This window comes from Littorina saxatilis, linkage group LG17 (assembly GCF_037325665.1).
Source record: "Littorina saxatilis isolate snail1 linkage group LG17, US_GU_Lsax_2.0, whole genome shotgun sequence".
Classification (NCBI taxonomy): domain Eukaryota; kingdom Metazoa; phylum Mollusca; class Gastropoda; order Littorinimorpha; family Littorinidae; genus Littorina; species Littorina saxatilis.
In genome coordinates, this window is record NC_090261.1 from 4,600,888 (window position 1) to 4,613,321 (window position 12,434).

A 12,434-nucleotide genomic window follows, 5' to 3' on the forward strand; every position below is an offset into this window, starting at 1 on the left:
ACACACATACACACACACACACACACACACACACGCACGCACGCACGCAGAAGAACTCAACATTGCTGATTCAGTTGCGAATAAAGTAGCAAACAAGCAGTGTACACGATGACAATTGGTTCAACTGACAAGAAACACATGTGTTGATCAATACTAAACCCTAACATGTCATAAAAAAAACCCAAGGCAGATACGTTTAAGTTCATATCTTTGTGATAATACCGTTTATTGTAAAACCAGTTATATGACTGGAAAGGCCATTAATTTCCCTACCATATTCAGCAACCAGATTTGTTTTACATAACTTGGAAGACAGTGTCCGTCAGTTCGGTGGAACCTACAACACAGATATCCCCACAAAATCAAATTCAGAAAAGCAAGGTCCCCGCGCTTAAATCATAAACAATCAAAACAGCTAAAACAGAACAAGTTTTGGATGTCAATCGAAAAAACTTAAGAAATGTATCACAAAAAAATCAAATTCAGAAAAGCAAGGTCCCAGCGCTAAAACCATAACAAATCAAAACAGCAAAAACAAGTTTTGGATATCAATGGAAAGAACTTACAAACATGTATCCAAAAAGTCAGTTTTGTTCACCTATCTTTTCCAACAATGACGTTTTAGCACGCTGTATGTGTCAGTCTTCTCAGAAGCCATTAAAGGCGGTTTTCGAAGCCGTTTTAGCGGGTAATGAGACAAAAAACGGTACAACTTGTTTCACATATCAGCCACATTAAGTGCCCTTTCGTCCCTTTGTTTCACAGATCTCATCTTCTTTTCACGCTCACCATTTTTCGTCCTTTTCTTCGTCCTTTTCTTCGTCCTCATTTCCGTTGTCTTTATCGCAATCCTCGTCAGATTTGTCTTCATCGTCTGCGTCGTCCTGGGTGTCACAGGTCTTCTTCCACAAGCGGTACACGTCGAAGGAACTCGGGTCGTTATAGTCCGGCGTGAACGCCTCCACACAGTCGTAGGTCGCGAGCAGCATGACGTCACTGAGAGGGGCGGAAGAGTTGGTGGAGAGCGTGATGGACAGGTGGAGTGACGTGTTGACGGGGGCGTCAAAGTGAAGGAGGGTGAAGCCCTCAGCGAAGACCTCCACCTCTCCCTCCTCGCCCTGCTCGACCCCCCAGGTGGCGTTGGACACCGACAGGTACACCTCCCCGCTGGGGCTGCTGGCGTTGACCGTCACGGAGCGCGCGAAGCTAGGGATGGCGAAGAAGAAGGTGGGGGAGGCGTGGGCTGACACGCTGATGTCCGTGTACTCGTCCTCCTCCCTCAGCCACACCACGTGGTCGTCCACGTCGCACGCCTCGATCCCCACCGCCCTGAACGCCATGCGAAACTTGCCGCCATCTTGACCCAGGTCGTAGGCCGCCATCATGACGTCACAGGCCGCCGTGACGTAGGAGGACATATGATGCCAGTACATCTGGTTGGCGTGGAGGAAGGTGCCGAAGACGTCTCTGGCGGGAATGCTGTAGTTGTGCACGAGGACGTAGAACACGTGATTGAAGACGCCGCTGCTGAAATGAACGTTCATGGAATCGTTGTAACTGCTGACGTGTGAGATGGACATGTTGTCGCGTTCCGGGTCGTCCATGAAGCGGAGCGGTTTGTTCCCTTTAGACACGTCAATGCCAATCAGCCAGTCGGCCTCCTGCAGATAGGCTTCTGCCGTCTCCCCCGCCATGTCGGAGAAGGCCTCGTTGATGCCTCCCCACTGGTTAAAGTAGTAGAGGTCGGCGTTTATCTCCGTCACGGCGTGCCCCACTTCGTGCCCCACGATGTCCAGGCTGACCAGGGGGTAGACCTCCTCGCCCCCGTCACCGAACAGACATTCGTAGCCGGTCCAGAAAGCGTTAGAAACGTTAGCGCCGAAATGAACTTTGAAGGTCAAGCGCTCTCCGACAGCCGTGGTGTTGTACCAGTCCTCGTACATCCGGGCCACCACCGTGCCGTGGAAGAAGGCGTCGAGCAGCGGGGAGAACGCTCCGTTCACCTCGTCCTCTATCTCCACGCAGTCGTACCACGCTACCTCCGCCTCGGGCTCCCACGTTTCGTTCTTCCGCACCTTCGTGTGGTTGTTGTTGATGACGCGCACATACTGGTTCTCCAGGTAGCACTTCCCGTCCTCCCGCCGGACGTCCAGGCAGCGCTGCAGTTCCCCGTAGCGGACCTTGCCCGTCTGGAGGTTGCCCCCGGTGCCCGTGGCCGTGCAGTCCGAGCAGGAGTCCAGGGCGTCCCAAGCCATCACCACCTGGCCGTGCGTCGCGTGCACGATGCAGGTGGGGCGGCGCTCGTCCTCCCCCTCCAGTAGCACCAGGTACTGCACTAGGTAGGCTCCGTACGCCGCCATCTCGTCGTCGATCAGCACCTCTGATTCTACCTGCAGACAAGAACAACCGTAGCAATTGACGATGCCCGGAAATAACTCTGTCGGGTTTGAATGGGTTGTGAAAGTGACACTAAACGATTTTGGAAGGGGTGCAATTAAATCTGAAGCGGGTGATACCAGTCCTTTGGCCAGCAGAGTGAACAGTGTGAAATAAAGTTTCAGTAATAGACGAATTGTGAAAATAACTGTTGGGTTTCAATGGGTTGTGACAAGGTTATTATTCTTGCTTTTAGTGAGCCAAACTTTACCACGTGACATTATAGGCCAGTCACTAGCGAAGAGTGTGTCTGAAACAATTAGACAAGAGCACGTGTAGAAAGCTTGCCTCACTAACAGAAAGATCATTCACTCTTTCACAACTCATACAAACCCGACAGAGTTATTTCCGGAGTTCGTCTAATACTGAAACGTCATGTCATGCTGTTTACTGTTGTTAACCCGTCATTTGTAAAAATGTAAAAACATTTTACAAATCACGTCGAACCTAAAACTGCGATTTGTAAAAATGTAAAAATGTAAAAATATCGCATTCCACAAAGTAATGCATGCCTTTTATTATTAATAATTTTTCTTGTTTAGAGCCTCTACGCTGAGTGGTGGGGGTGGTTTTAGATCCACATCCCATTTTGGTGCAATCCCATTTTGCCGCCGTCCCATTTTTTGCTCCATCCCATTTTCGCGACATTTCACAAGCCTAGCGTCATTTTACTAACATGTGGGAAAATTCCATCTCACACGGCATAAATAAATCCCTGCGCCTTGGATAAAAATTGAAAAAATAAAATAAATCCCTGCGCTTAGAACTGTACCCACGGAATACGCGCGATATAAGCCTCATATTGATTGATTGATTGATGTCTTAACAATAGCGCGACATCCCATTTTGACACCATATCCTATTTAGCCGGCATGCCGTTTCACCGCCATTCCATTTTGCCCCCATCCCATTGTCGCGACATTTCACAAGCCAAGCGTCATTTTACTACCGTGTCATAACAATAGCGCGACATCCCATTTTGACACCATCCCATTGGCCGCCATCCCATTTTTGATTTATTCTTCTTGCCAAGCCTCAGTATGCTATTATATGCGTTATTCAACCAGGAAGACATTCCGTTTACGCGAAATCCCATTTTTGCCACAATCCAAAATGTCGCGAAATAGGGATGGCGGCGAAATGGGATGACGGCAAAACGGCATGGCGACAAAATGGGATGTGGCGCTAGTGGTATGACACGGTGGTAAAATGACACTTGGCCTGTGAAATGTCGCAAAAATGGGATGGGGGCGAAATGGGCTAACGGCGAAACGGGATTGCGCCAAAATGGGATGTGGAGCTAATGGTACATGACATGGTGGTAAAATGACACTTAGCCCGTAAAATGTCGCAAAAATGGGATGGGGGCGAAATGGGCTAACGGCGATATCCAAAACGGGATTACGCCAAAATGGGAAGTGGAGCTAATGGTACATGATATGGTGGTAAAATGTCAAATGGGATGGGGGTGAAATGGGATAACGGCGAAACGGGACTAATAGATCCCTTGACTTTGGGGTAGTGCGACTCTGTAACTGCTAGCTTTCCACTGGGAGGAAGCGACCGGAATTTCCCAACGATGGGACATCCTAGTAATGAAAAAAAAATGAAAAAAAAAAATTCTTAAAATTAACAGAGTCGCGCTACCCCAAAGTTTTGCGGCCCTATGCTCCCCAGGGAGTCTGCAGGAATAAGTCAAGTCAAGTAAGTCAAGCTACCCCAAAAGTCAAGGGATTTCGTTTTTGTCCCTTGACTGTGGAGATGACAAGAAAATATCGGGCGCAAAAACGTGATTAGTAAAAATTTTTACAAATCACTGGTTAACAACTGTGCTGGCTAAAGGAATGATACCGCTGCAGATACAATTACATTATTGTCCAACATTGGGCATACGGAATTTGAAAGTCTTCTTTTTTCGGTCAAAACGACCATGCCTTCTTGTCGCATTTTCCAACCAAACAGCAATCATGCCGATGGGAACTTCTCTATAGACGCTACAGCTCCAAAATTGTATGCACAAAATTTATTTTTGTGTCATGGAAAAAAGCTTCAACCGTACTTCGGGTTGCCGATTCGAAACTTCTGGGAGAGCAAACTGGAGGCTACATTGTCGATAAAACTGGGAGCAGAACTGACGTATCAGATGAACCTTTTTTCCCATGTATGCTGAACCATATTCTGTTCCAACACAAAGCCATGGATAATGTGTGTGTGTAAATTTTGGAACTCATACACACACATTATCCACACGCAAGATCCAAATGACTCAAAGGAGAGACAGCGAGACAGAAGACGAGAGACAGACAACTAGACAGGCAGAGAGAGGACGGGGTACGGGTATCTAACCTTGACATGTGTGATGTCGTCACGCAGACCTTCATCGGCGTGCTCGCTGAGACACACAGTGAGAGCTTGCTCCGGGTCCAGCTCTTCTCTCTCCAGGTCAAGGTCACTGCCAATGTTCCTGTACACAGAGCCACTGGCGTCCAGCACGTGATCACCTGAGCTGTCCGTTTCTATGGTAACAATGCCGTCGGACACCACCCGACCTTTCAAAAAGAAATGAAAAAAGACGTATTACTATTAGTCTGTAAAGGAAATATTGTCAACCAACACGGTCAGAGCTAAATGACAACGACACATTTTAGCCTTTCGCCAGCAATACATTTTGAAACATGAGGATGAACAGTTCTTACGGCACATATCATCAGACTGATCATATCCTGTATGCCCAGCATGCGCGCAAACCATTTTAACCGTTCGCTGAACTGACATTTGAGGTATTGGTCTTAAAGCGTCCTGAATGATACTGATACTTCAGAGCAAATCTTACTTACCTTGATATCGTTCCTGCATCTTGACCAGTTGTGTCCCTTGCACTGTGCTCTTTACCTTGACGATGTCAAGTTTGGTGTCTTGTCCCAAGGCCATGACGTCATCAAGTTCGTCTCTACGGACCTTGCTGGCGTCACGTATGGAGCGATATGACGTCACCGGTTCTGATACCGCGTGACGTTTTCGCATGACGTGTTGAAGCAGAGCCTTGACGTCGACGCGTTCGGCCCCGAGAGACGTGTGTACAAGGCATACTGAAATAGAAGACACAGCGGGCTGATGTCAACAGTATCTCAATCACTTCTGACACAACAACTTAGACCAGAACAAAGGCGACCACTACCACCATCAAAACTACCCCTACCATTCATGATTAGTGAACGTAACTTGAAATTGTTTCAATCTGTGTGTGTTTTCTCGGAGCATGTCACAGCAGACTCACCGAAAGACATTTTGTGCTGTTGTAGCCTAATTGTGTAGTTACCGTTTTATGTATAAGGGATGTAAGCATTTTAAAACTAATCTTGGACACAAATATTCTTCATGACTGAGGGAAGTATGAGCAGAAAACATTAATTCTGATCCTTCATTCATAAATTAACTTTCTCATACAACAGTAGTCCGCCATGTTATTATGTCCCTCTATCATAATAAAAAACGTCCGCGCTGGACCCGAGTACTCTTCAGACTGGTTCGCTCCCCCAGTATGAAAGTTTTTGTCTTGTGCACATACCCCCCGCGGGTTAGGGGGAGTCCCATATTGGTTGGGACTAGAAAGAATTTACCCGATGCTACCCAGCATGTCGTAAGAGGCGACTAACGGTTCTGTTTCTTCTCTTCTTTACACCCCCGGTATAGGGGTGTGTATAGGATTCGGTCGATGTGTTTGTTTGTTTGTGTTCGCATATAGATCTCAAGAATGAACGTCCCGATCGTCACCAAACTTGGTGAACAGGTTCTATACATTCCTGAGACGGTCCTTACAAAAATTGGGACCAGTCAAACACACGGTTAGGGAGTTATTGGTGGATTAAGATTCTACAAGGACTTATAGAGCTAGAGGGACATATTAATGGTCAAAGGGAAATAACCTTCTCAGTTGGTGGCAGTGAGAATGGTAAGGACGGGGGTGTTTTTCCTACCTCGGAGGAATTTCTTGTTTGTCTTATTTTTGCCTTACCAGTCCTTTCACCTATATTTCCTTCCAAGAAAACTCTCCCTACTATTCCCTGCAGTTTTCCAATTCTTTTCTTGTTGTCTTATTTCTACCTGACTGGATCCATCACCTTTATTTCACTTACCAAAAGTCTTCTTTTCCACATCCTTATTTCTCTGCACCCCGCATGTCGTATGAGGCGACTAACGGATTCTGTTTCTCCTTTTACCCTTGTTAAGTGGTTCTTGTATAGAATATAGTCAATGTTTGTAAAGATTTTAGTCAAGCAGTATGTAAGAAATGTTTAGTCCTTTGTACTGGAAACTTGCATTCTCCCAGTAAGGTCATATATTGTACTACGTTGCAAGCCCCTGGAGCAATTTTTTGATTAGTGCTTTTGTGAACAAGAAACGCTTAAGGGGGCAGGGTCACCAAAATTCCGGTACCAAAATTGCAAAAAATTGTATCTCAGGTTCTATTGGGTATTTTTACTTCAAATTTGGCCAAGACCTACAGGAAGGGTTCTAAAATAAATCTGTACAGTCTAATTGGTGATATAACTTTGCGTTTTTAGTAAAAATGTATAATAAACATATATTTTATATTGTGCGAAAATAAAAAAAGCCATAATTGTCAGAAACATAGTGGCTTTGGATTTATATCAGCATGTCTGATTTTTTTCATGACTGCTTTTGACTGTCTTGCCTGTGACTGGTACCAAAATCGTATTTGTACTCATCAGAACTGTTATCATAACGCATGGGCCAAATTTTTGAAAAAATATTAGTACAATAATAAAAGACAAATACCTGTATTTTCTCTGTTTACTTTCAATCTGCTTGATTTTGGTACCGGCCATGGATACCACATCAAAGAATAAGTGTGCAAAATTTCAAGACAATTGGTAAACATGTAATAAAGTTATGATAAAAAGAGTGTGTCTGATGCGCGATTTTTGATGAAAGTTTCGCGTGCAGATTTTTTTATGTAATTTTGTGTTGTGTTGACACACACACATACCTTTTTTGAAAGCACATATCTCACGAATGCCTTTGTGTATCGAGAACAAATAAACAGTGTCTGAAAGAAGAGAAATCAAACTTTAAAATAAGCCTAAACACTTTTGTGTTTGCCAAAAAACCGATTTTTTCGATTTTTGATGAAAGTTTCGCGTGCAGATTGTTTATGTAATTTTGTGTTGTGTTGACACACACACATACCTTTTTTGAAAGCACATATCTCACGAATGCCTTTGTGTAGGGAAAAAATATAAACAGTGTCTGAAAGAGGAGAAATCAAACTTTAAAATAAGCCTAAACACTTTTGTGTTTGCCAAAAAAACGATCTTTTTCAAATTCTGGGTGACCCTGCCCCCTAACAAGTGGCTATATCCCATCTCCCCCCCCCCCTTTCCCCTATCCCATCTGCCCCCTTTCCCTCGTCGCGATATAACCTTCGTGGTTGAAAACGACGTTAAACACCAAATAAAGAAAGAAAGATGTCTTGTGCACGTTTAAGACCAAGTGATTGCTCTGTGTGAATTACAGGCATTCCCTTTGCTATATAAATACATTCCATGCGAGCCGAGGATGTGCTTTACAAACACATATACACACTCATACACACACAAACTCATGCACACACACATTCACACACACACACACACTCTCTCTCTCCCTCTCTCCCTCACTTTCTCTCTTCCTTACACACACACACACACACACACACACACACACACACACACACACACACACACACACACACACGAGTACAGACTCATGCACGCGCGCACACACACACACACACACAAATACACACACACACAAACAGTAACACTAACACATGTGCACAAAATCTTGAACACACACACACACCGCGCGAGAGAAAAAAGACTACAAGAGGTATGAAGCCGGCTGGCTTCCCTTCGCTCGTTCATAAAATTAGGTCGCGCAGCACGCGAACTCAGTGGCACACACAGCGTATGTGTGCTCAGGCCCAGTGACGCTGTTCTATTAGCCGAACAGCAGTTCTATCCCACCGCGAATTGCGCCCACCGCCAAGAGTCGTTTTTGTGGATTATTTCGCATTTAGGTCCCAGGTAACATTATGAAGTTTTAATTCGATCAATCGGACCTATTATCAAGTTAGTGTATCAACTTTTGAACGAACTGCGCCCAGTAGTTTCCCAGCAATAAGCTGTTAAGTCGAGACAGACAGACACACAATTAAAGTCTGTTGGACCCTAGTACTGCGTACTCGGGGAAAATAAAGTTTACAGAAATTAAAAAATTATCGCTCTTCATCACGATTTTTCCTCAATTTGAACATTCACTAGAACGGTTCTCTCTGTCAGCAAAGTTTGGAACAGCTTCCTTAAATTGAGGTCACGGTTCTGAACTTATACTATTTGTGTCCAAACGTCCAGACCCCAGATATAAACCACGCGCGTACCAGTATAAAAAAAATATACTGAAAGGCATACATTCTGCAAATAGTGCATTGAACGATTTTGCTCTCAAACGAAAATCAGATTGAACCTGTAATTTGTAGTTGACATCTTGAGTGTCGGAGCAAATGTTTCACGCTGTCAGCGTGCGCTTTGCAGTATTGCTGATCCAGCCACAGCTCACTGTGCTAATAAAGACAATGGGCTGAACGGGAGACAATAACGTAAAAAAGATAGTGTATGGCCCTATAAAATGCAACTGGCTGTTTGGCTGTATCAGATATCGCAATCATGCCACGACTTGATGAAGGAGAGAGACAGCAAGCGATTGGGATGCTTAGAGCTGGCCAAAGCATTGAACATGATGAACACTGAACGTTTTCCGAAATCATTGCGCTTGGACTCAGTCACTTTTTTTGAAAAATTGTCATTTCATGATGTTCTATTCAAAATCAATAAAGCGAAGGTTTATAAACACTAAAATGGCCAATAAATAAAATACTCAAACATTGAAAACATTCACCACTGAGTTGATTTTTTGTGATTTTTTAAAGTTCAGTTTGCGGAATTTATGCCTCTCTGTATACAAAGTCGACTCACCTACAAGGAGAGAGGCGGCACGGAGGTCCCTCATGACTGCTAGATAGTGACAATGACTGGAAACAGACTGGCAGCTCCCAATATATGCACTATTCACCGTTATTATCTCTGCGCGAATTACGTGATCGCTCCCTACTTCCCGTATCATAGTTTCATCATTTCATCATTCGTGCAATGCATAAGTGCATTTAATTGGGCCAATTTCCTAATGTCAAACGCAAGTTAAAAAACCAAATCACACGACAATTATGGCGAACTGAAACATCCGTATTTGAAGCAGCCGATGAAGTGGAAAATGTTCATTTAGTTTTCGACTTAAACCTCTTCCCAAGAATAAATCTTAACTGATTTAACATTTAGAAAAAAAGTCAGCGTTGACTTCCGCATATCAACCTTCACAAGCAATAAGCCATAGAACTCGAAAGTGTAAACATTGCCTAAAAGTGCGACCCCATAATTGCTACTTTTTGTGGTGTACGTACAGTACATGAAGATAACACGTGGGGCGTTACGCATCGGGATCTCTGTGTTGCTTACTGCACTTACCCGGTTTGACAGACCCTTCACTTTTCATCCAGTTTTGTGTGCAAGCTGAGTCATTTACCCGGTTTGACAGACCCTTCACTTTTCATCCAGTTTTGTGTGCAAGCTGAGTCATTTACCCGCTTTGACAGACCCTTCACTTTTCATCCAGTTTTGTGTGCAAGCTGAGTCATTTACCCGGTTTGACAGACCCTTCACTTTTCATCCAGTTTTGTGTGCAAGCTGAGTCATTTACCCGGTTTGACAGACCCTTCACTTTTCCTCCAGTTTTGTGTGCAAGCTGAGTCATTTACCCGGTTTGACAGACCCTTCACTTTTCATCCAGTTTTGTGTGCAAGCTGAGTCATTTACCCGGTTTGACAGACCCTTCACTTTTCCTCCAGTTTTGTGTGCAAGCTGAGTCATTTACCCGGTTTGACAGACCCTTCACTTTTCATCCAGTTTTGTGTGCAAGCTGAGTCATTTACCCGGTTTGACAGACCCTTCACTTTTCATCCAGTTTTGTGTGCAAGCTGAGTCATTTACCCGGTTTGACAGACCCTTCACTTTTCATCCAGTTTTGTGTGCAAGCTGAGTCATTTACCCGCTTTGACAGACCCTTCACTTTTCCTCCAGTTTTGTGTGCAAGCTGAGTCATTTACCCGCTTTGACAGACCCTTCACTTTTCCTCCAGTTTTGTGTGCAAGCTGAGTCATTTACCCGGTTTGACAGACCCTTCACTTTTCATCCAGTTTTGTGTGCAAGCTGAGTCATTTACCCGCTTTGACAGACCCTTCACTTTTCATCCAGTTTTGTGTGCAAGCTGAGTCATTTACCCGGTTTGACAGACCCTTCACTTTTCATCCAGTTTTGTGTGCAAGCTGAGTCATTTACCCGCTTTGACAGACCCTTCACTTTTTATCCAGTTTTGTGTGCAAGCCGAGTTATTTACCCCAGACCCTTCACTTTTCATCCAGTTTTGTGTGCAAGCTGAGTCATTTACCCGGTTTGACAGACCCTTCACTTTTCATCCAGTTTTGTGTGCAAGCTGAGTCATTTACCCGGTTTGACAGACCCTTCACTTTATATCTATTTTTGTGTGCAAGCTGAGTCATTTACCCGCTTTGACAGACCCTTCACTTTTCATCCAGTTTTGTGTGCAAGCTGAGTCATTTACCCGGTTTGACAGACCCTTCACTTTTCCTCCAGTTTTGTGTGCAAGCTGAGTCATTTACCCGCTTTGACAGACCCTTCACTTTTCATCCAGTTTTGTGTGCAAGCTGAGTCATTTACCCGCTTTGACAGACCCTTCACTTTTCCTCCAGTTTTGTGTGCAAGCTGAGTCATTTACCCGGTTTGACAGACCCTTCACTTTTCCTCCAGTTTTGTGTGCAAGCTGAGTCATTTACCCGCTTTGACAGACCCTTCACTTTTCCTCCAGTTTTGTGTGCAAGCTGAGTCATTTACCCGGTTTGACAGACCCTTCACTTTTCCTCCAGTTTTGTGTGCAAGCTGAGTCATTTACCCGGTTTGACAGACCCTTCACTTTTCCTCCAGTTTTGTGTGCAAGCTGAGTCATTTACCCGGTTTGACAGACCCTTCACTTTTCCTCCAGTTTTGTGTGCAAGCTGAGTCATTTACCCGGTTTGACAGACCCTTCACTTTTCCTCCAGTTTTGTGTGCAAGCTGAGTCATTTACCCGGTTTGACAGACCCTTCACTTTTCATCCAGTTTTGTGTGCAAGCTGAGTCATTTACCCGCTTTGACAGACCCTTCACTTTTCCTCCAGTTTTGTGTGCAAGCTGAGTCAATTACCCGCTTTGACAGACCCTTCACTTTTCATCCAGTTTTGTGTGCAAGCTGAGTCATTTACCCGGTTTGACAGACCCTTCACTTTTCATCCAGTTTTGTGTGCAAGCTGAGTCATTTACCCGCTTTGACAGACCCTTCACTTTTCATCCAGTTTTGTGTGCAAGCTGAGTCAGTTACCCGCTTTGACAGACCCTTCACTTTTCATCCAGTTTTGTGTGCAAGCTGAGTCATTTACCCGGTTTGACAGACCCTTCACTTTTCATCCAGTTTTGTGTGCAAGCTGAGTCATTTACCCGGTTTGACAGACCCTTCACTTTTCCTCCAGTTTTGTGTGCAAGCTGAGTCAATTACCCGCTTTGACAGACCCTTCACTTTTCATCCAGTTTTGTGTGCAAGCTGAGTCATTTACCTGCTTTGACAGACCCTTCACTTCCAGTTTTGTGTGCAAGCTGAGTCATTTACCCGGTTTGACAGACCCTTCACTTTTCATCCAGTTTTGTGTGCAAGCTGAGTCATTTACCCGGTTTGACAGACCCTTCACTTTTCATCCAGTTTTGTGTGCAAGCTGAGTCATTTACCCGCTTTGACAGACCCTTCACTTTTCATCCAGTTTTGTGTGCAAGCTGA

General features: G+C 44.6%; 1 protein-coding gene across 1 annotated transcript; it reads right to left on the reverse strand.

Annotated features, from left to right (window-relative positions):
• Positions 1-69: 69 nt before the first annotated feature.
• On the reverse strand, positions 70-9,599 carry LOC138952170 (elastase-like). The gene is made up of 4 exons (XM_070323769.1): positions 9,474-9,599; positions 5,274-5,525; positions 4,783-4,985; positions 70-2,390 (listed from the first exon to the last, which is right to left on the reverse strand). Exons 1-4 carry the CDS (start codon positions 9,505-9,507, stop codon positions 786-788), a joined length of 2,094 nt encoding a protein of 697 aa, XP_070179870.1. The 5' UTR covers positions 9,508-9,599; the 3' UTR covers positions 70-785.
• Between the last annotated feature and the right edge of the window lie 2,835 nt (positions 9,600-12,434).